Raw genomic sequence first — 22,439 nt, forward strand, 5'->3', positions numbered from 1 at the left:
TCATCTCTCCTTTTCCACATCACCACACAATAATTGTATTCAATTATATATATATATATATATATATATATATATATATACACACACACACACACACACACACACACACACACATATGTATACACACACATATTTTTACTACTTAGCAATAATCTGCAGTTTGGTATGTTATGTATTTGCAAAGAAATTATAAACTTAAGGGATTTTTCCTTCTTTGCCTCATCCATGGTTCAGCCTTACATACTTGCATACAATAAACACTCATTGACTTGAATTGAACCAACATTAATTGAATTGGGTAGAGGGTATGGGAAAGGTTTGTAAGCAGGGAAAAAACTAGCATGTCTTGGACATTTAGTATGTACCTGGCTATATGCTAGGTATTTTGTATGCCTCATCTCATTTAATCTCCATAGCAATAATGAAACATGTTATTATTATCCCTATTTTATATATGAGAAAACTCAGACTTTGAGAAGTTAAAAACTTTGTCAAAGCCAGCCATGTGGTAACTAACTGAATTTAGCACTGTTTGATTCCAAAGCCTATATTCAAAGATATGTAACAGGTTTAATGCCAATTAGCAAAGTGTTGATAAAATAAAATACGATATACCCATATAATAGAATACTGTGCAATTATAAGAAAGTGAGGACTTTATGGATTTAATGTTTAGTAATATCCAAGACATATTTTGAAGTATAAAAGCAAGGTAGAAGATAATATGAAGTATGGGCTACCATTTGTATTTTAAAAATAGAGTGTATACACACACACACACACAATTGCTTGTACATATACAGAATATCTCTGGAAGGACACACCAGATAACACTGGTGGCCTCTAAGGAGGTGAACAGGATAACTGGGAGACAGGGGTTAAAGAGAGACTTTACAGTGTTGCATCTCTTGAATTTGGTCTCATATTAAATAAATAAAATTACATTTATTAAAATACAATACAATCTCTTTCCACAAAGTAGAGTCTGGGGATTGAGTTTGGAAAAGTTCAGGGAGAGAAAGGGGCAGTATGCCAGTGAATTGGATTGGGGACCTCCCAGGGTGCCAAAAGCCCCATCCTTTGCATCCATTTCCCAATCCCTCTTACAAACCAATCTCCATTATAATCATCTGACTATAATGTTGATTGAGGTCACATCTTTCCAGATCTCAGTTCTCTACCTATAAAACAGGAACCAGATGGGGTAGGATGAGATGGTCTCCAAAATGCCTTCCAGCTCACACATTTAAATAAACAAAAATCAAAAGGGTGAATCCTACTATATTTGAAATCTTAGTCTCAAAGAAGGGCTTGGAGATTTTGTTTTGTTGTTTGCAACAAAGAAGAGAAACATTTCCATTCAGATTTGCCCACTAGATGGTCTTAATGGAGGCTCCCTAAGTGGTCGCTGAAATTCCTGTTCAAAACTGCTATTACAATCTTCCTCCAAGCCTCTGGCCTTCTGTGGCCTCTGTTCTCTAGGACTATCCTGTTTAGAACACAAGGAAGTAGGCCCACTCCAAAACTGAATACAAAAGAGCAAGTCCCTTCTATGCTTAATGTTCCCTGGCCCAGACCTTCTGACCCTAAATATCCCTTTCCTTCTTCCTCACTACCTGCAAGAGAACAGAAGCTCTGTGAGAGACCCTCGGGAGGAAGTGAAGCCCTAACCTCACCTACCACTCACCACCCCCCAATCCCTAGCAATTCCTACCAAAAAACGCAGTCCTTGACTTGTCGGGAGGTTTGTGAGATCCTGCCAAGTGCTGTAAATATTTTAACATGCCTTATTTCCTTGAATGTATATGACCTGGGACCTGGCCCCTCCTTTCTCTGGGTTCTTAGAGAACTGAGGAACAAAGAAAACACAGCCATTCCTTAGCTACAGAACACCCAGATCAAACTGCAGAATAATACAGAGGGGATATGGGGAAGAAATTGAGTGGGGAGGTAGAATGTGAAGAGGAGGATTGATTTCCCTTCCAGAAACATTTAGAGAAAGGTATAGCAACTCAATTTCTAGGGACTGGGAAAGATTACTGGAAATAAGAATAAGAATCTCACAAAACAAACTGAGGGTTGCTGGGGGAAGGGGGGTCGGGAGAAGGGGGGTGGGGTTATGGACATTGGGGAGAGTATGTGCTTTGGTGAGTGCTGTGAAGTGTGTAAACCTGGTGATTCACAGACCTGTACCCCTGGGGATAAAAATATATGTTTATTAAAAATTAAAAATTAAAAAAAAGAATAAGAATAACACCAACCCCTTCACAGTTTACAAAAATCTTTTGTACACATAACCTCACTGGATACTTCATAGTCCTATAAAATATTGTTAATTCCATTGTGCAGATGAGAACACTGAAGGCTAAACAATTAAGAAGAGACCATTTCTATGGTCCTTTTTGTACCCAGGGATCACGACTCTGAGTAGAGTGAGACCGGTAGCTAGAGGAGTATGTCATACATCACAAGACTGTCAGACTTATGTCTACTAAAGCCTTTCTTGGCCATCTTTTTTATTCCTTAGTCATAAGGATGCCCTGAGGCTACAGGAATGGAAAACTTGGCAGCAGTCTTCTTGGTAGCTGCTTCTTCCCATCCTTACTATGTATTAGGTGATATAAAAAAGCAGGAATTCTGGACTCAGATTCTCTGTGTTCAAATCCGAGTTCTGCCATTATTTCCTATATGAGCTTAAGCAAGTTATTTAAATTCTGCGCTTCTGTCTTTTTATCTACAAAATGGAGAAAATAATGGTACCTATTTCATAGCGTTGTTCAGAAATAATGGCACAAGTTAAGAATTTAATATAATGTTGGCATAGACTTCATTGTAAAATGCTAAATAAATAAATAATAATAATAGTAATAGTAATAATAACTGGCAGGGAGAGCTTACAGGGAGTCCTCTCCAAACTTTTAGCCAGTCCCCCTAGGATGAGTGGCAATACCACATGAAGGGGATGGGTGGCAAATAGAAGAACCCTTTTCTTTGTGAGAAGTTCAGTGACCTGAACAAGTGACTGAATCTCAGCCTCATAACTGCTGTGTTCTAAGCAACTCTGCTAACTGGCTCAGACAGACATCACAAGCCCGGCTATTCATACACACGTACACACAAGCCTGGACATATGGATGCATATATATACCCTTTCAGCCTGGATAAGAAGGTGGGTGGGTAGATCCACAGGATAGGCTGAGCAAAAAGACTGTGTAAGGACTGTTTGTTTAGCAACATCTCCTATCCCCCTTTCCCTTCAGCTATGCAGAAGTGGGGAAGCAACTAACCTGGGAGCCTTACTTCCTCTCTTTCTACCCTCACTGAAGATACTTTAGACTCTAGTTAGGACTTGGGTGTCTGCTTTCTTCCTTCTCTGACTCCTCTACATTCAATTTTGTAGTATTTTTTGGCAAGAAGAGAGATGGTAGGACTCAAAATAGAATAAAGACTTCTGTTCTACCCAGAACCACTGAAGTTACTGAAAACCAATCTGAAATCTCTGGAGGATCAGTTAGCTCAGAACAAGAAAAGTAAGGACTTGAAGAGAAACGAGTGCAACTGACCAGGATATTTGTTGAATACAATTGGGTAAGACCTGCTACAATACTATTTCCTTGGCTGGGGTCCCAGGGTTATGAAAAGAGAGGTTGTGGAAATGACAAAAACAGGTTCATAGCAGCTATCTTACTGCAAAAATCCAGAGGTGATGACTTCCACACTCTTGAATGCTACATAGAAAGTCACCCTTTCCCCAGAAAGTAGAGAGTGAGAGAGGGAAGAAAGGAGAAAAAAGAAGAGATTCCTCTGTGGGATGTGTAGAGATTGGCCAAGATCCTGGCTGGAGGAGTTGGGCCTGTACAACATCTTAAACTCCAGCTGTTCCTTAATTGAGCAAGAGAAAGAAAAAGAAGAGTGATAACAATACTGTGAGGAAAGGGGATGGCATAGCTATCAAAGGTGATACAAATGGACTATGAAAATGAAAGGATCCAGGAAAATATGGTTAAGACAGCTAATTTCATCCCTGCTTTTCCTTTCAACCCCAGAAGCTGGAGCAAAGTAGAAGATAAAGGTAGGCAAGACTACCAGGTTGAAGAGGCTTATACTTCCTCAAGGCATCCAAACAGGCCACATTCAACACCCACAAATAGGTGCCAAGTGATTTCACATTAGTAACCACAGCACCCACCTTCAAGGTAGGTAATTAAATCTCCTTAGGCTCTGTCATTCCTAAGATGGGAGAGGGCTGAAGTATCCTAAACCCTCTTCCCAGTAACCATTGGGTACCAGAGGGATTCAGAATAAAAAGAAGGATGGAAGCAGAAACTTATAAAGTTTCCATGATCCAGTGTAGGGGAACTCAAAGGGGTCCAGGCCAAGACGTACAGACAGGCTGGCCATATCCTCTCCATCACCCTCACCTAACAAGTTTTTAATTCTGGGCCCTTTGTGCTAGTCTGCCATAACCCCTACCAGAAGCCTCTATTATGTTAAACCTGATTCCATAAACAAATGGGAAAAGACTTCTTTCATAATCCATGGCTTCAGGTGAGGTGTATGGGATGTGTGTGTGTCTTATGAATAAAGACTTTTCTCTAAGGTTTGCTAATTGAATCCCAAGTAAGAAAGTTCCTTCAGGCAAGAAAGTTCACTCCATCTTTTATACAATCTTAAAAGAGTAAATGATTATTTCTTTTCAAAAGGCAACACAACAAAAAGATGCTGGTGGTAAAAGCAGTATACCCTCTTGGGAAACTCGTCTGTTCAAAAGGTCAAGAAGTCATATTTTACATATTTCTGCAAATGTTGACAGTCCAGCTGCTTGTTTATTCTTCATGGCCCTGGGGGAAATGTTTCCAATGACAAGCAAGTATAAATTTAGGGGGAAATGAGAGAGAGTTCTATGTCTGGTACTTCAGTAGTCACACTCTCAGCTAAGCCCTGAGTGAAGCTGAAGTTGACCAGGGATTGTGGATACCCAGTAGGGCCTCCTCTAGGATTGAAACAGCAGTCCTCCCACACCCATCCACAGTGGGGCTGAGCCAGCAGCTATAACCCAGTTATAAAGATGCCCTGTGTGAAGCCCCCTGAAGAAAGCCACTATGTCACATTTAGGAATCTTAGTGTGCTCTTCTATCATGAAGTAACAACAGACCAAGGTCATAGTAAGCATGCATTTCTGGGAAATAAGAATGAACTGTAGGAAATTAAGTTTCAGGAGAAGGGTCCAAACTGAGGCTTCAGGAAATGCTTATAGATTAATGCTTGTTAGTAATAGGCCCAAATGACTGGAAAAAGTAGCATAAAGACCCATTCTGCTAGCTTGAAGCCAGCCAAGTTAAGGGAATCTTCTTGGGGGCCCAGATCCATACTGAGCAGGGCATTCTGGGAGAAGCAGTTGCTAATCCAGTGTTGCCCTTACACACTTGGCAAAAAGGAGTGGATCTTTTCAACCACAATGGTATATATAATCAGCCCTATAATCTCTAAATACATATGACATGGGAAAATAATATCTATTTTTTTCATTGTTTCCCCAATCTCTTCAAACTGTCTACATCTTCATTCAGGCAGATTAACAAATTTCCATTTTGTCTGAATGAGTCAAAATGTATGCCAAGTGAATAGTAAAGAATAAACTATCACATAATTCTAGAAGGACACATAATTCTAGAGGTATAAAGTTCATCTAGTCAAACCTGTTCATTTTTCAAATAGATAAACTGAAGTACGGAGAGGTAAAATACCTGCTCAAAGTCACAGAGCCTGTCAGGGGCACAAGTTGTCCAACTCCTAGTCACTGTCTAGCTGGTATTACTAAGATCACCAGCACTTTTGGGGTACAGATTTATATTCAGAACGAGCATTTGAGGCCAGTGGACAGCAAGCCAGGGATCCAGCCTCAACCAGCTACTCTAGCTAAAACAAGCAACCTCCCAGTTGACTTCCAAATACCCCAACCTCTCCTTCTCATCCTTTCCGATATGAGTCAAGATCCTAGTTTAGCACCCAGTTTGGATGGAAAGGAGGAAGAAGAGTTACTTGAAAGATACCTGACCAATGGCCCTGTGGCCCAAAGCTCCATTGCAAATTCTAAGCCAACCTAATCAAGTTTATCTGGACAGTAGGCAAAAGCCTTCAGACAAAAGCAAGACCCCGGAAGATTTCCTCAAAGAATACCTGGTTCCTAAACTAGGCAATTTAGTCATCCCAGTGAGACACTGAACCAAGTAATAAAAGACCCTAAGATGGGGAAGAGAAATATAGCCTACCCTGCTTTTGACCCAGCCCATCATTGGAACTCTCTGTCTAAATACATAGTGTTCCATTTTCCCCATGCCTAGAAAATTCTGTCTCCATTTGAGTGATCCATGAGTCTGAACTATCTTGTGCCCAGTAGTAAACTTTTCTGACCATTGTCCCTTTCCATGGGTGGTGAGAGCCTTAGTCTCCATCCTCCAACCTAGGAGCCTGCAAGGGCCATGCTTATAAACTATCCAACAAAAGATGCCTCCCATCATATCTTATGGCTCAGTGTTAGACTGGCAGTCAATGTGGAAAGTGCAGTGTAATGGGTTTACTCTGGAGCTCATTTAAAAAGACCTAGGCTTGAAGCTAATGTTACCAACTCTAGCTTGGTCTACCTTATCTTCTGGATCCCAACCCTAAGACTTCCCCAGCTCCAACCCACTTAGGATTCCAATAATGACCTGGGGCCCACAACCAATGATACCTTGTTCCTCTTTACCCTCTTTCCTCCAAAAGTCAACTTCCCTTGGGTCCTATACCTGGAAGGAATGGCAGACAAAATGTTCCTGAGATGGAGGCAACTGACCAAGGTCTGGTTAAGGGGGAGGAAGGAAAAGATCAGGAGAGAAATGAGCCCATACTTTTTGCAGAGCTTGTAGGAAAGCTCAACCAGAAAGCATGCTATACTTTACACCAGGTTGCCTGGCTGCCCTGTCCTGTCTGCTGCTTGATCTGAGCAGGGGAAGTCCCAAATTTTCTACAAACTCTGCAAGAAGTATAGGTCCATCTCTCTCCTGATTTTTTCCTTTTTCCTCTAAACCAGATCTTGGTCACTTGCCTCCATCTAAGGAACCTTTTGCCTGCCATTCCTCCCAGGCATAAGACCTGGGGAAGTTGGCATCCCTTCAAAAACAGGTGAAGAGAAGGCACAAGATACACTGTTAGTGCCACCACAGAACTGTATACATCACAGAATATACATAAAATTGTACATTGCATGTTCTAGAATGGCCTGAATTCCACTTCTCTTCTACTTTCCAGGGCTTTTCCCCATGCCCAGAGACTCCTTTGATGTGGAGCTAGCCCCCAAATATCAAAACCACCTTTTGCTAGGGCTCCCTCATAACAGTGCCAATTATCCAGAACTCATAAAACCAATCAGTGGCTGCTTTACAATTGCAAAGATATTAGGCCTAGCCAAAGAGAATCTGGGTTGTGGGATGCCTCCAAATATTAAATTCATAGATTTTTTAGAGATGAAAGTCATATCAAACATTAATAGAAATGGACAATGCACCACATTAATAGAAATATATAATGCATCAACCTCCCTGACTATGGGGGTATATGTTCCATGTTCCCCAGAATGGCTATTAGGCAAATACTGGCTCATAAACATTTTAGCAAGCTTCTACCAGCTTCTTCTATCCCTTTGAGACACCAGTGCTGTGGCACAGGTTGCTGGGAAATTTTTTTTAAGACTTTATTTATTTATTTGACACACACAGAGAGAGAGCACAAGCAGAGGGAGCGGGGGAGGGAGAAGCAGGTTTCCAGCTGAGCAGAGAGCCTGATGCAAGGACACTGAAGGCAGACGCCCAACAACCAAGCCACCCATGTGCCCAGAAATTTTGAGTAAATTGCAGAAAGTATGTGGAGGCAGAGACATTTTTGGAATCTCAGGATCTGAATGGTTGCTTGGGAAAGCTGAGGGGCCCAAGAAAGGTAATGCTAAGGATGAGATTTTCTAGGAACTCAGGAATGTGGTGGGGTATTCTTGACCTTGTCAAAATAAAAACTGAGGTGTTCTCAAGAGCATCCAGTATAAAAAATAACTTTCATGAATTCAAGATACACCACAGCAAGGGCCCAAGCCAAAGTATTCTGAGACGCTAGGGATATACCAAATTCCTTTCTGTCCCTTCCTGACCTATACTCACCATAATTTAAACCAGTAGACCCAGCCCTTCAATGGACCTAGTCTGTGTCAGAATACACACCAGCCACACCTCTGCACAGCCCACTGCGCCCCCCCTCTTTCCCAGCTGCACTGTGAGGTCTTGACCGGAAAGTCCCAGCCAGCCCTCCCCCTGAGTCCCCTATGATCACCTACTTTGAAGTTTGTTCCCCAGCAGTAAACCTCTTCCTGGTAAAGTAGTGGTTTTTCCAAGTTTTATTACATATTCTGAAAGGCCCAGCTCTAGGCCTGCTCACACCACATGAATACCAGGGCCTAGCTTCAGCCCATCCCCCACTACCTCCCATGAAGTTTCTCCCAGACTTTGCCACTGAATCTGAAGGCCAACAGCCTGCCTTCAACCACAGAGCAATGCTCAGCAGGTGCCATCCAAGGTAACCTAGGCAACAGGCAGAGGCCTTACTCTGGCTGCCTTCACAAAAGCCCCTGAACTGCATCAAAGCAAGGAAAAGGTAGTCCCAGGGGTGAGTATGGCAGTGACCTTACTCCCAGAAGTTGTTTCACACAGTCCAGGGACCCCCTACACTTGTGCACCTCTTGTGGCCTGGGCAGTCTCTGCTCTGGACAGCCACTGAGGCACATTCTAATTTTCAAGTGGGACCCGCATATTGTGGTGCCAATGGATCACAAGATGTACCAAGAGGTACCCCAATCCTCTTCTTCAAAGACAGTGAAACTGCAAACTTTAAAAAAGGGCGGGGTCCTTGGTTCAGAGGAAGGTAGGAGTGGCTGTTCAAGGGCCTGGGGGAATCCATAGGTGGACACCCTAGGTTCAAGGTTTCTATGTTCAATAAATAATCCCAAGGCACCCTCAGAGGGGCAGTAGAACTAGGTGTTGGGGTGGTGAGATGAGGGAAACCTTCAGCCCCAGGGCAATACTATGAAAAGCCACAGAGTCCCAGCAGACAGTGATTCTGTCCTAAAGAGCCACAGAAGGAGAGAGCTTACAGGTAGAAGTCATCCCAAGTCCCTCGCTCCCTCCCTAGACTCCTCATCAGAACTGCTGAGGGGCATCGCCATTTGACTTTCTGAGAAAACAGGATAGCTCCTCCGACTTCAGGGCCTTGGGCAGATTCTGTGCTTAGAGAATGCAAGGTTGCAGTCTTAGGGCCACAGGCCTAGAGAGCATAGGTTATGCACCCCCACAGCCCTGCTTGTCTTAGGGAAGAAGACCAAGTCAGCCCCATGGGAAAGTGGGAGAGGTCAAGGCCGGCATTCTGGCAGAAGGCATCCCGACGATAGTGGAGAGACTCTGGTGCCCAGGGAGGGCAAGGCTCAGGTTGGGGGCAGCTTGGAGTTAGTCTCAGGGCCCAGCCTGCCAGCTGCCTTACACTTCTCTGGCAGGAGACCTCAGAGACCCTCCTCCCTGCTTGCTTTGGGGTTCAGCTCAGAGGGCACAGAGATCTGCTCACTCCCTCAGAGTGGTAGAGGACTACCTGGCCTGGCTGGGCCATAACCACTGGAAGCAAAGCGATGTACGCACAACCACACTCTCTCTCCCTCCCTCCCCCTCTCTCCAGCAGACACACACGCCTGCCTTGTATTTGACTCTTCGCTCAGTCACCAGGATTCCTAAAGTGTTTTTGACAGAAAACCCTCCATTCCCTGTTGTACAGGAACAGGGGCTGCTGCGGAGATCCGCAGTAGGGAATTTCTCTGAAAGCCCTCCCAGCCTCCCAACTCTTCTCCTCTCTCCATGACTTCGCACCGCCTCCAAAACAAAAACAAACAAACAAACAAACAACAGCAACAAAAAACAAAACAAAACAAAAACTGCAAATATTTTCCCGCACTACACATGGTCAGCATACGGAAGAAAGAAAAAAAAAGTGCGTCTGGATTTGAACCAGGCCAAAAAGTTCATCCCTTGCCTGTGATCAGTGAGTATCCCAGGTCCCACCCAAGGGACGTCTTGCGCCTAGTTTCCGAAGGTAAGGGTGCCCAGAGCCCCGCAACCTCCGCCTTAGCAGCGCCTTGGGCCCTGAGACAAGGGGGGAGGAGTCGAAGCAGAAAGCTGGAGGGGCGACTCTGACCCAGAGGTCAGGAGTTGGCGGCAGTGGGAGCGGAGGACACCCTTGCCCAGAATGCCAGGAGGGGCGCGCGGGGCCACTCACCTGCTTGGAACTCCACTTGGCGATTTTTCTCTCTTTCCTCCTGCAGCAGCATGGAGTAGAGGATCCCAAAAGAGTTCTGGATGCCAAAGATGGAGCCGTTGCACCAGGTGGCAGCGAAGACCACCATCCAGCCAAATCCACCTTCGGGGGGCTGAAAGCCGCGGTCAGTGCCGCGGGTCTCCACGGTGGGCGTGGACTTGGATTCATGCACTGGCTCTGGCTCAAATTCCAACTCCGGCAGGGGTGCAGGGTCCGGTAAGGGCTGTGGCTCTGGCTGTGGCTCCGGCTGTGGCTCGGGTGGAGGCACTGGCACCGGCTCAGGCTCGGGCTCTGGCTCGGGGCTACCCACCCACTCCTGCTGTTCCTGGTCTGCCTCCCGCCAGGGCCCCTTGGCTTCCTTGCTCTCTGGGCTTTGCAGCGCCATCTCGGCAGGGGGACTGTGGCTGCTCGGGCAGGAGGAGCCGCTGTGTGGCTGGTACTTGTTTCGGCGGCGGCGGCGGCGGCTGCGGCTGCTGCTGCTGCTGCTGCTGCTGCTGCTGCTGCTGCTGCTGCTCCGAGCCCTGCTGCTGCCGCTGCCTCCTCCTCCCGGCTCCGCGCCCCCGCTGGCCCGCCTGTCCCGCGACAGACGGTCCCTCGAGTCCTCTCCTCCTCCTCCCACGTCCAACCCCCCTTCTGCTCTCCCCATGTCATCTCTCTCCTCCCCCTCCTCTTCTCCCCCCCTTCCTCCCTCAACAGGCAGCCGCTACAGCCTTGCTCTTCTCCCTAGCCCTTCCTGCTCCCCACACTTGCCTACCTACTCTAGCCACTGCTCCGTACCTCAACTTCCTTTCCAAACTACTGAATCCTGTCCTCCTTGTCCAGATACCCAGTAGAAGGAGTGTTTAAATGGTTTTTCCACAATCTATCCTGTTCCCCCTGCCTTCTCCAAAACGCACTGGTCAACCCAGAATTTCCAGGCAAGACCCCACTGTCCGTTTCTACCACTCCCTTCTTCCTCACAAGCAGCCTGGAACTGAGGTGGCCCAGGACAAGAGCTGGGCTGTGAAAGACCTCACTCTGCCCTCAGAATTTCTTTGTCCCACACTTGGGCTTGGGGAGAGGGACCCGGAGGGGAAACCCCAGACCTCAGACAGAAGGTGGGCAAAATCTTTTCGAACAGGGGACTCAGCCTTCCAGGGTCCTGCTCAACCCCCCACCCCCAGTCTCTCCCCCTTCGTCCCCGCCCTTCCCAGCAAATCCCTGGCGGGGGCGCGAAGGGGAGGAGACAGCCCGGCAGCGAGGCCCGCCCCTCCGGGCAGTCAATCAGGGTTTTGTTTGCGCCAACCTGGAGCCCAGAGGAGCGGTGGAGGGCCGGGGCTGGGCCGGGGGCTGGGCCAGGAAGGGAGGGAGATGTAGTGACACCGGAGGGGGCCGGGCCCAGGCGGGGCGGGAGCCTAAGATCAGCTTAGGCTCCTCCCGGCTCTCTATCCCTCAGTGGGGAACTAGAAGTGGAGGCCAGGTCAAGCCGCCAGTTGGGCAACGGCCGGTTTTCCGGCCCGGCGGACTCCACCGAGCCGCTTGCAGAGGGTGTAGTTCCAGCGCCCACCGCCCCCTTCCGCCCACCTCGGGCTTAGAGACGTGAGAGTCTCGCTGAATGTCCCAGACTAAGGCCCCAGCCCCGGGAGGGAACGGGAGATTTTGCTCCCCGGGGAGTGCACCGTTCCCAGGAGGCGGGATGGGCGATCTGCCCTGTGCGCGGCCTGGCTCCCTGCCAGGCTGCGCTGCTGCGACCAGCTTCAACCCTGGGGACCCGCCCCCACGATCCCGGGAAGTTCTGCCTCCCCTGAGGGCCCATGCGTCTAATGCACTAATCATGAGGTCGCGGTGTGGTTACTAAGCTACTCCGTTCTCCACCAGCAGGCGGGAGAGCTCCAAGCTTTTTCTATCCGGCATCTCATTAACCTTCTTGCTGGGTGAAAAGACTGTATGGCCGGTGAAAATTCAGCCCAGGGCTCTGCCAGATGCTCAGGAACTCAGATTTATGAAGCACGTAAGAGCGGGCTGAACTTGTCAGAAGAATAGAGGGGTTTCGAGGAGCTTGCCTGCCATGAAAAGAATCTGTCCAAATTCACAAATCGCGGGGGCTCTACCATGCTTAGAGAATAAGAGTGCCTTGACTGCCACATTTTTAGTCAAGCACAAAACCCGAGGCTCAACGAGGTCAAGGCATTTTTTAGCCTAAGGTCATGGGACAAGTCAAGTTCAAGCTGGAATTCAAGGTGGTCTCCATACATCAAAGGCTCACGTTTCCTAAGCTTCACGACGGGAGTCTCGGGCTTGAGAGGGACAAAGTAGGGAAGGTGGGATTTGGCTGAGCAATCACATTAGGCTTCCGAAGAGGCTGTGACCTAGATAGACCTTGAATGTTGATAAGGATTTTAACAGGCTGAGGGTAGGGTGGGCTGTCCCTGCCTAAAAGAGGCAAAGCGCAGAGGCATAGAAGGCCTCTACTCATGGAAAGAGGTAAGTGAAAGTTAATCAGGCCAGAGTTAATATGTATGTTACCTCTTCCAGGAAGCATTTACATTTTAATAAAAATCCATAATACTTTAGCCATGAGTGACAAATCATGCACATAATGGGCACTAGTGCTTGAGATTTGCTTTTTAGTCAGGGGTCTCACCATACACATGGGGACACTAGCCTCCGTTTTCATTTGCAGGGAACCTGAATAAAACCCTGGGGAAAAAAGGTTATTTCCAATCTCACAAGTAGAAATAAACCTGGAGTTTTGCAGCTCACCTCAAACCCGACTGTCTAAATTCTGTTTCCTCATTGTTTAAATGGGTTTTTAGATCACTGATGTGGGCGGTGAGGGTGGGTAATAACACTCATTGAGAATCTCCTATGAACCTAGCACTATGTTAGCCCTTTACATACATGCTTTTATATAATCATAACACCATATAAGGTTGGGATGGATTTGTGCATATATTATAACTGAGGAAACAGACTCTAAGAGGTTAAGTCAGTTGTTTAAGTCTGCAAAGCCAGAAAGAGGTAGCACAGGAATCTTTGCTTATTTGTATGAGCTTCAAAGTACATGCCCCTCCCAGAAGACAAGATCCTATAACCACCATCCCACTATTCTAGCAACACATGCAATACCTACCATTTCAACCTTCTTTAATGGTTAGAGTACTGGTATGAGAATACCCGGGTTCTAATCTTGATTCTACCATTGCACACCTGTGTGGTTCTAAGCACGTCATTTTCCCTTTTTGAGCTTCAGTTTCTTTATTGCTGAATGGAGCTAATACTACTTCACAGTTATTAAATGGTGTGCTGAGAAGTATAGGCTTTATTTTGGATATGCAGGGGAACCACTGAAGATTTTTGAATAGGAAACTGATATCAAATCTACATTTTAGAAATAAAACCATGGTGACTGCATAGAAATATAATGTGGTTTGGAAAGAGATAAGGAAACCAAGCATGTTAAAAAAATGTTGAGAATATAAAATGGGGCACTGACTGTGAGGATGAAGAAAAAAAGATGATTCTGTGAACCACTGTTACGATAGAGTTGACAGATTTGGATACTGAGGGAAAAAGAAGAAGCAAAGATGATGCTGACATTTCTTGCTTGAGTGAAGGAAAGAAGTGCTAACAGTGTTAACGGAGATTGGGAATTAGGAACCAAATCAGGTCTGACATGCCTGTGACTTCCATTCTCTTTCTAAATAATCCTGCCAATTACAGTTCTAAAATATAACTTCAATCGTGATATTTCTCTGCTCTGAAAACTTCCAATGATTCTCCATTTGAATCTTAAGTTTAAATTCCACAGCCAGGCATAAAAGGTCCTTTATGGTTTGGGACCAGCCTTCTTCACTCAGCAAATATTTACTAAGAGCCTCTGTCTGGCAGGCTCTGTACTAAATATGAAGGACACACGCACAAAAAACCTAGTGCCTGTTTCTGAGGATCTTTTATTCAACCTGGCTAGCACCATTCTCTGTCACTTTGTTCCCCTCTTTTCCTCCATTCATGCCAGGCTCCAAACGTACTGGATTACCCACCATTCCATGACTTAGGGGCATCTGCTGATCTCTCAGCCCTCACCACCCATTCTTCTCACTATTCTCCAGTAGAAATTCCTTGCCTTTCCTGAGTCTCCAGAGTCAGTTCAACAAAGCAAACAGGAGGATTAGTGCTGAATTGAGGAGACCAGTCTCTTGCCTTTCTTATGCCATTCAGCTATTCATTTCACAAATAGTTACTGAGCAACTATTGTGTGCTAGTCAGTATGTCAGGTGCTAGAAACAGGCAATGGTCCTTGTCCTGGTGGAGTTTACATTCTAGTAGGAAATATTAATAATTATATTTACCGTTTATTGAAATTGACTCCACTAGACTGAATGAAGACATTTTGAGATTGAGGAAAGGGGAAAGGAAGGATGTAAAGGATGAGACAAAGTTGAGAATGAGGTGGTAGAGGTAGGGCTAGTGTCCTGAGATGAATGATTTTTTTCTACAAATTTCTAAATCAGACTTAGTCAACAAATATCAATAGTGAAAAAAAAAAATTTAGAAACCACCTACTCTGTATAGATCCATTCAGCTTGGCTCATGATGATGAAAAATGAGGTGTGACCCCTGTAAGCCCTTTAAATTATTTTTATTTGTCTAACTGTGGACCTTAGGAAACTCTAGTGGAGGTCTCTGGATTATATTGCAAGTGAATGTATGTGCTCTCTTTCTGCCCATAACAGAAATAAGCCCACAGTGGAATCATTCTGATTGCTTATGCCCTTGATTACTTATACTAGTTGGTGAAGCAGAGCAGTGTTTTCCTGACCTGGTCGCACATCAGAATCACTTAGAGACTTTTATAACAGTACTGACTCCTAGGTCCCACTCCACACTTGCTGAATCAGAATACCTGGGGGTGGGAGCCAGGAATTCATGGTTTTAACCAGTCTCCCAGTAATATAGATGCACTGCCGGGTTTGGAAACCACTAGACCAAAACAGTAACAACCCAACATCTTGATCTCAAAGACTAGCATAATTTCTGTAAAATTTCCCAAAACTTCTGGGACCAACAGAAGGATATCAATCTTTAACCTTTTCATGAGAGGACATGTGTCATTTCTAGCATATCATTAATGAAATGGTATTTTAACACTGAAATAATGAAAAGTTAGAACGGCCATAGTCTTTTACTAAGAAGTCTTTCTCTAGAAAGGTCAGTTGGCAACAATTTTTCTCATGTGTCAACAGACTGATAAAAATGTCAGACTGTCATGGATCTGCAGATTAGTGTTTGGGATTCACTGGACCATATAACCTTTGAAAGCCTTGTGATGCCTGACCTTCTCTATTTTAGGCCAAAGGTACTTCCTTGCTTTGAGCCTCTTCTATTTTCAAATAGAATTTTTCTGGCTAGAGTAGAATTCAGTAGTTCATTCTCATTGTCCCTCTGCCCTGTGGTTAATTCATTCTGACTACTTGAGAATGGATGATGTACTGAGAACTTTTTTAAGAATGTGAGTACATAATTTTTCCTCCTTTACTCACTTTCCTTTATTCATCTCTATGAGGATAATTTAACAGTTCTGATGACACAGCACCATCCTTGAATCAAAAAACCAATTGGGGTTGATTGTGAAAAGGAGTCAGAGTGTTCTAGTAGTGGTAAAAGAAGTAAAAAAGCAGAGAAGACTTAGGTTTTATTGTTCATGATCCGGAAAGAGTACTGATGGGAACCCATATTACTAGAAAACGAATTTGAATATTGACACATTCTGATGGCCAAAGTGGAGGAGTGGAAAAGAAAAGATATTGGATGTAGTCTGATTTCAGCTTAAGCCAATAGGCTATTAACAATAATAGGTGCATTTTAAAAAAGTCAATTGTCTATATGCATGGATCCTGCTTCCTAAATGCCAGAAAGCAATTCTGCTCAATAACTGGTCTATTATTAGAGCAAGCTTAGAAGGGAAAAGACAACAAAAGCAGCAGAGCTTTATAGAAAAGAATGAGATAGGAAACATTTAACCCTTTGAGGGCCAACAGAGAACAGCAAAGCTTGAAGTAGAGAAAGGATGAAATGGATTGTTTTTTTTTTTTTTTAATTTTATCCAAGGGAAAAATGGAATGGGGTTTTTAAGCGTTTTATTAATTTATTCATTTTTTATTCATTCAAGGGATATTTATCGAGAGCCTACTATATGCTAAAAATTGTGTTAAACTCTGGTTGAAGATGTCCTATCCTGAGAAGTGGAACCCTGGTAAGGCTGGAACATAGATGTCTCTATAGTTACAGTGCAGTGTAAAGAATGGGCCTTGCCTGGGGGCGCCTGAGTAGCTCAGTCAGCTAAGCATCTGCCTTTGGCTCAGGTCATGATCCCAGACTCCTGGGATCGAGAGTCTGCTTCTCCCCCTGCCTCTGCTGCTGCTGCTGCTGCTGTGTGTGTGTGTGTGTGTGTGTGTGTGTGTGTGTAATAAATTAAAATGAAAAGAAGAAAGAAGAAGAATTCTTCAAGAAAGAAAGAATGGGCCTTGCCTATGTTGCATCTCAGTTTCCTTTCATAGGCTGTGACTTCCCCAAACATAGGGTCAGCATTATTTATTTTTGTATCCTTAGTTAAATGTAACATCATGTCTGATACAAAGAAGGTACAATCAATCAATTTAGTTACTTCATCTAACAAATCCCATACACAATAGGGATGAGGCTCATCTTTCTGGTTTGTTGTGAGGATTAGAAATAAAATATGGAAAACACCTAGCACAGTACCTGGTATGTGGTGGGCACTTTATAAAAGTTAGCATGTAGTACATGGTCAATTAATGTTAACAGGAAGATGTTTTGAAGATTCCCTTCACTGAGAAAAGAAAACAATTTAGTATGTTTTTTGGCATTGGTCTTGTTCTAAAATCTGAAAAAAAAATGTCAGAGCTGGAAGGGACCTTCTACAAACTCCAAACTCCTCATTTAACACATGGGAAAACTGAAACCTAAAGAAGAAAAAAGACTTTTTTTAAAAGGTTTTTTTTTTATTTGACAGACAGAGATCACAGATAGGCAGAGAGGCAGGCAGAGAGAGAGAGGAGGAAGCAGGCTCCCCGCTGAGGAGAGAGCCTGATGTGGGGCTTGATCCCAGGACCCTGGGATCATGACCTGAGCTAAAGGCAGAGGCTTTAACCCACTGAGCCACCCAGGTGCCCCCAAAAAAGACTTAAGGTGCTGTCTAAATGATCTAAGCTTTTCCTTCTAGTTACTGCAAATCCTGGTGGAAGGCAGTATAATATACATATATACACATGAGGTAGGGGTATCACTATACAATTGGCACAGAATATATATATATATATATATATATATATATATATATATATATGAATACTATGCAGCCATCAAACGAGATGAAATCTTGCCATTTGCAACAATGCGAATGGAACTAGAGGGTATTATGCTAAGCAAAATAAGTCAATCAGAGAAAGACAATTATCATACAATCTCTCTGATATGAGGAATGTGGGAGGCAGGATGGGGGGTTGTAGGGGGTAGGGAAGAAAAAATTAAACAAGATAGGATCAGAAGGGAGACAAACCATAAGAGACTCTTAATCTCACAAAACAAACTGAGGGTTGCTAGGGAGTGGGGTTAGGGATAAGCTGGTTGGGTTATGGACATTGGGGAAGGTGTGTGCTATGGTGAGTGCTGTGAAATGTGTAAGCCTGATGATTCACAGACCTGTACCCTTGGGGCAAATAATACATTATATATTAATAAAAATAATTTTTGAAAAAGATTAAATCATTTGCCCAAGGACCTATGATTCACACTGTGGCTGTCTGGGTCCAGAGTCTATGATTTTAACCACTACACTTTTTCATCACAGAACTTAGAAAATTGTATCAAAATTACCCATTTAACATGTCTCTCTGTTATAGCTTAAGCTCTCTGAGGGAGGAATGCATCTGACTTCCACTGTGGATAGATATTAGTTCACTTAACAAATATTTACTGAGCAGCTATTCTACACTAGGATTTACTAGGCTTAAAAAGCAGGCCATATCTTTAAAGCCAGATTATCTAGCTTTGTAGTACTGCTGATGTTCATTTCCCTTTTGCTATATCCTTCCATTTATTATTGTCTTGTTGAACATTTCAGCTTAGTCACACCGGTTCTATGGAACAAACAGTTCTGTACCCATGCTTGAGCCAGGTTGTTAAAGGAGAATAATTAGTGAGAAACTTCAGGGAGAAAGCATAATATTAGAGACATGGTGAGAGCTGGGATTTCCTTGCAACATGGAGAGACTTCTTTAAGTAAAGGATTTTCAGGAATTACAGGTGGTAGGTGTTTTGTTTTGTTTTGTTTTGTTCAATTTGGGAAGTGCTCTGGTCTTAGGATATCTTTTGCCTGACTCCTCCCATGTGGCCTTCTAAGAACTCACAGTCTAGCTGGAGAGATAAGTTGTATTTATCTAGTAAAATAATCCTCCCAAACACCAAGTCAGTGGTAGAAACACTAACAGCTTTAAGAGACCGTAGAACAGCAAGGTGAGGGAGACTTGGGGAGGTGGGGGAGGGTGGGGTTCAGTGTAGCAGAAGGAAGGTAGGAGTAGACATCATATGTCTGCATTCTCAAATATTACCTGGTTCACCTCTTTGGGAGTGATTTCTCAGACTCCAAGATAGCCAATGACCTAGGGCCTTTAGGAACCCCAAGGGCCTTGCAGAAAGTTTCTAGAGAGTAAGAGACAAAAAAAGAAAGAAACAAACAAACAAACAAACAAACAAACAATGGTCGGCCTTAGGGCCAGAACAAGGTATAAGCAACTGAGTTAGAGAGTGACTGGTATGGTCTGGCCAAGGGGCCAAGTTTCAAGTCCAACTTGCTGACCCTGCAGATAAATAAAGCCAGTTAAAAGGCAGGAAAAATTATTCAAATGGAGCAGGGACAAGGGTGCAAGGGGCAGGGGGCAAGAGAGTTGGGTGGAGAGTAAGAACAAAGAAGAGACAGTCTATTTTTCTCCTTCAGTACATATTTACAGAGTTCCTTCTGTGCCTGACTAAACTGTTTTTCTAGGGCCTTTTTTTGTTGGGGGGGGGGGGGGGATGAGGGAAGGGACAAGGAGGAAGAGTGTATTTTGTTAAATCTTTCTGAGACCTAGAGAAGTTAGTCTACTTGAAATGCTGAGAGTGGGACCAGAATCTTTGTCTCTTAGCTCCTAACCACAGGACATTTCTCCACGCCACACTACCTCTTATTATGTCATTCAACTGCTTAAAAATCTTAGATTGTTCCTTACTGCTTAAAGAATAAAGTCCAAACTCCTGAGCTGCCACATTGCATCCATCATTATGTGGGTCCTACTCAACTCTCCATTGGTTCCTGGGCCACTTCCCACAATAGGATTTAAAGCCAAACAGCATAGAGCTCTTTCCTACCTCACTGACCCCAAATGCCCATGTCTCTGATTTTGCAAATTTCCCTCCCCAAATTGAAATAATTTTACCACTAATACCTACATACCCACCACTGGATTCTACCATTAACATTTTTAATGTTAATTTGTTTTAACACATACTTGTTCCATCTGACTCTCCATTGACCTGTATCAATCCATCTTATTTTTAATGCATTTTGAAATAAATTGAAGACATTATTAGACATTTCTTCCAATATGGAAATATCTGTAAATACATACAGAAACACATACATTACTATCTAGAGTTCAATATTTTCTTCTTTTTTTAAAAAAGATTTTATTTATTTATTTGACAGACAGAGATCACAAGTAGGCAGAGAGGCAGGAAGAGGGGGGGGAGCAGGCTCCCCACTGAGCAGAGAGCCCGATGCAGGACTCTATCCCAAGACCCTGAGATCATGACCTGAGCCGAAGGCAGAGGCTTTAACCCACTGAGCCACCCAAGCGCCCCTAGAGTTCAATATTTTTGCATTTTTTTCTTTTGAGGTAAAATTTACGTTTAGTGGAATACATAAATCTTAAGGGAACATTTGCTGTGTTTTGACAAATGCATATGCCTCTATAACCCAAATCTTTATCAAAATATAGAGCATTACCATCACTCCAGAAATTTCCCTCATGTTCCTTCTCTTTCAAACCCCCAACTCATTTTTAAGAGAACCACCACAGATTAGTTGTGTCTTTTCTAGAGATTCATATAAATTGAATGATATTGTATGTAAGCTTTTGAATATGGTGTCTTTCAGTGCATAATGCTTTTGAGATTTAGCCATGCTGTGCTAGGAAGTATTCCATTGTATTTGTATTGTATTCACCAGTTGATGGGCAGCTGGGTTGTTTCTAGTTATGAATACTTGTATACAAGTCTTCTCGTGGACATATTTTCATTTGGGGAGGGGTAGATACCTAGAAGTGGAACTGTTAGGTGCTACAAACATTGGGATGCAGGTTTCCCCTTTGGATTGATATGTTTGTGTCTTTGATGTAAATACCTAGTAGTGTAATTGCTGGACCTTAGAGTAGGTATATTTTTAACTTTTTGAGGAACCTCCATACTGTTCTCCAGAGTGGCCGCACCAGTTTTTATTCCAACCAACAGTGTAAGAGTGTTCTCCTTTTCCCACATTCTTGCCAACACCTGTTGTTCCCTGTCCTGTTAATTTCAGTCATTCTGACAGGTATAATGTGATATCTCATTGTAGTTTGTTTTTTTTTATAATTTTTTATTTTTTATAAACATATATTTTTATCCCCAGGGGTACAGGTCTGTGAATCACCAGGTTTACACACTTCACAGCACTCACCAAAGCACATACCCTCCCCAATGTCCATAATCCCACCCCCTTCTCCCAAACCCCCTCCCCCCAGCAACCTTCAGTTTGTTTTGTGAGATTAAGAGTCACTTATGGTTTGTCTCCCTCCCAATCCCATCTTGTTTCATTGATTCTTCTACCCACTTAAGCCCCCATGTTGCATCACCACTTCCTCATATCAGGGAGATCATATGATAGTTGTCTTTCTCTGCTTGACTTATTTCGCTAAGCATGATACGCTCTAGTTCCATCCATGTTGTCGCAAATGGCAAGATTTCATTTCTTTTGATGGCTGAATAGTATTCCATTGTGTATATATACCACCTCTTCTTGATCCATTCATCTGTTGACGGACATCTAGGTTCTTTCCATAGTTTGGCTATTGTGGACATTGCTGCTATAAACATTCGGGTGCATGTGCCCCTTTGGATCACTACATTTGCGTTTCCCTGATGGTAAGTGATGATGAACCATGTGTTTGTTGGCCATCTGGATGTCTTCTTTGGAAAAATGTCTATTCATGTCTTCTGCCCATTTCTAAATTAGATTATTGATTTTTAGGGTGTTGAGTATTAAAAGTTCTTTTTATATTTTGGATACTAATAGAATGCCAGTTTAATGGAGGGATGTATTTCTATTTCCAATATCTAGAAGCATACCTAACATATAGTAGATGCGTAATAATTTGTTGTCATGTGAATAATAAGGAAGTCAACAAAATGACCCGAGCCTCCACCCTCTAGCCCCTACTGCCCTGCTGTATTAGTGGCTGCTTCCTTCTGTTACATTCTTTCAAAATACCAGTCCAAAAGAAAGGTGACTCACACAATTTTTCACATTGTACATTGTGATTGGCTCATCACAAAGCAACTTCATGTCCAATATCCTCTTTGATCTATCCAGCAATTTTCTGAGGTGGACAGGCCAAGGATTATCATGTTCATTTTGGAAAGGGGAATTGAGACTCAGAAAAGTGAAAATTTTTTTATTACAAGTTACTCCACTAGTGAATGAAAAAGCAAAGATTTGAACCCAGGTTTTCTTATATCCATCTAGAAATTTTCCCACTGTAAATGTATTTACCAGGCTGATGAAGACGGGGGTACTTGCAGGTCCTGGGAATATGAATGGAGTAAGAAAGAACCAGAGAGAAAACTACAAACAGAGAGAAGGGTCCCGAAGGGTGAGGGTAGGGAAAGATAGTTAAAAATGAGTCTGGTGCTGTTTGCTGCTCTTCCTACCCATTGCCTCAGAAGGCCCAGTTTTAGCAGGAGGGCCAAGCAAGCCTGTTACCTAC

The 22,439-nt window shown here is 43.7% G+C and overlaps 2 protein-coding genes across 2 annotated transcripts in view; one reads left to right on the top strand and one right to left on the bottom strand.

Moving 5' to 3' along the window:
- SLC16A2 (solute carrier family 16 member 2) overlaps positions 1 to 11,006 on the bottom strand; it is a 166,257-nt gene extending 155,251 nt beyond the window's left edge. Inside the window, exon 1 of the mRNA XM_082716042.1 lies at positions 10,342 to 11,006. Coding sequence (XP_082572168.1) covers positions 10,342 to 10,765 — 424 coding nt within the window. The 5' untranslated portion in view covers positions 10,766 to 11,006. The remainder of the gene's footprint in view (positions 1 to 10,341) is intronic.
- ZDHHC15 (zDHHC palmitoyltransferase 15) overlaps positions 1 to 22,439 on the top strand; it is a 1,212,570-nt gene that overhangs the window by 1,096,988 nt on the left and 93,143 nt on the right. The gene's annotated exons all lie outside the window — the stretch shown is intronic.

Source organism: Mustela nivalis (assembly GCF_964662115.1).
Source record: "Mustela nivalis genome assembly, chromosome: X".
Lineage (NCBI taxonomy): Eukaryota > Metazoa > Chordata > Mammalia > Carnivora > Mustelidae > Mustela > Mustela nivalis.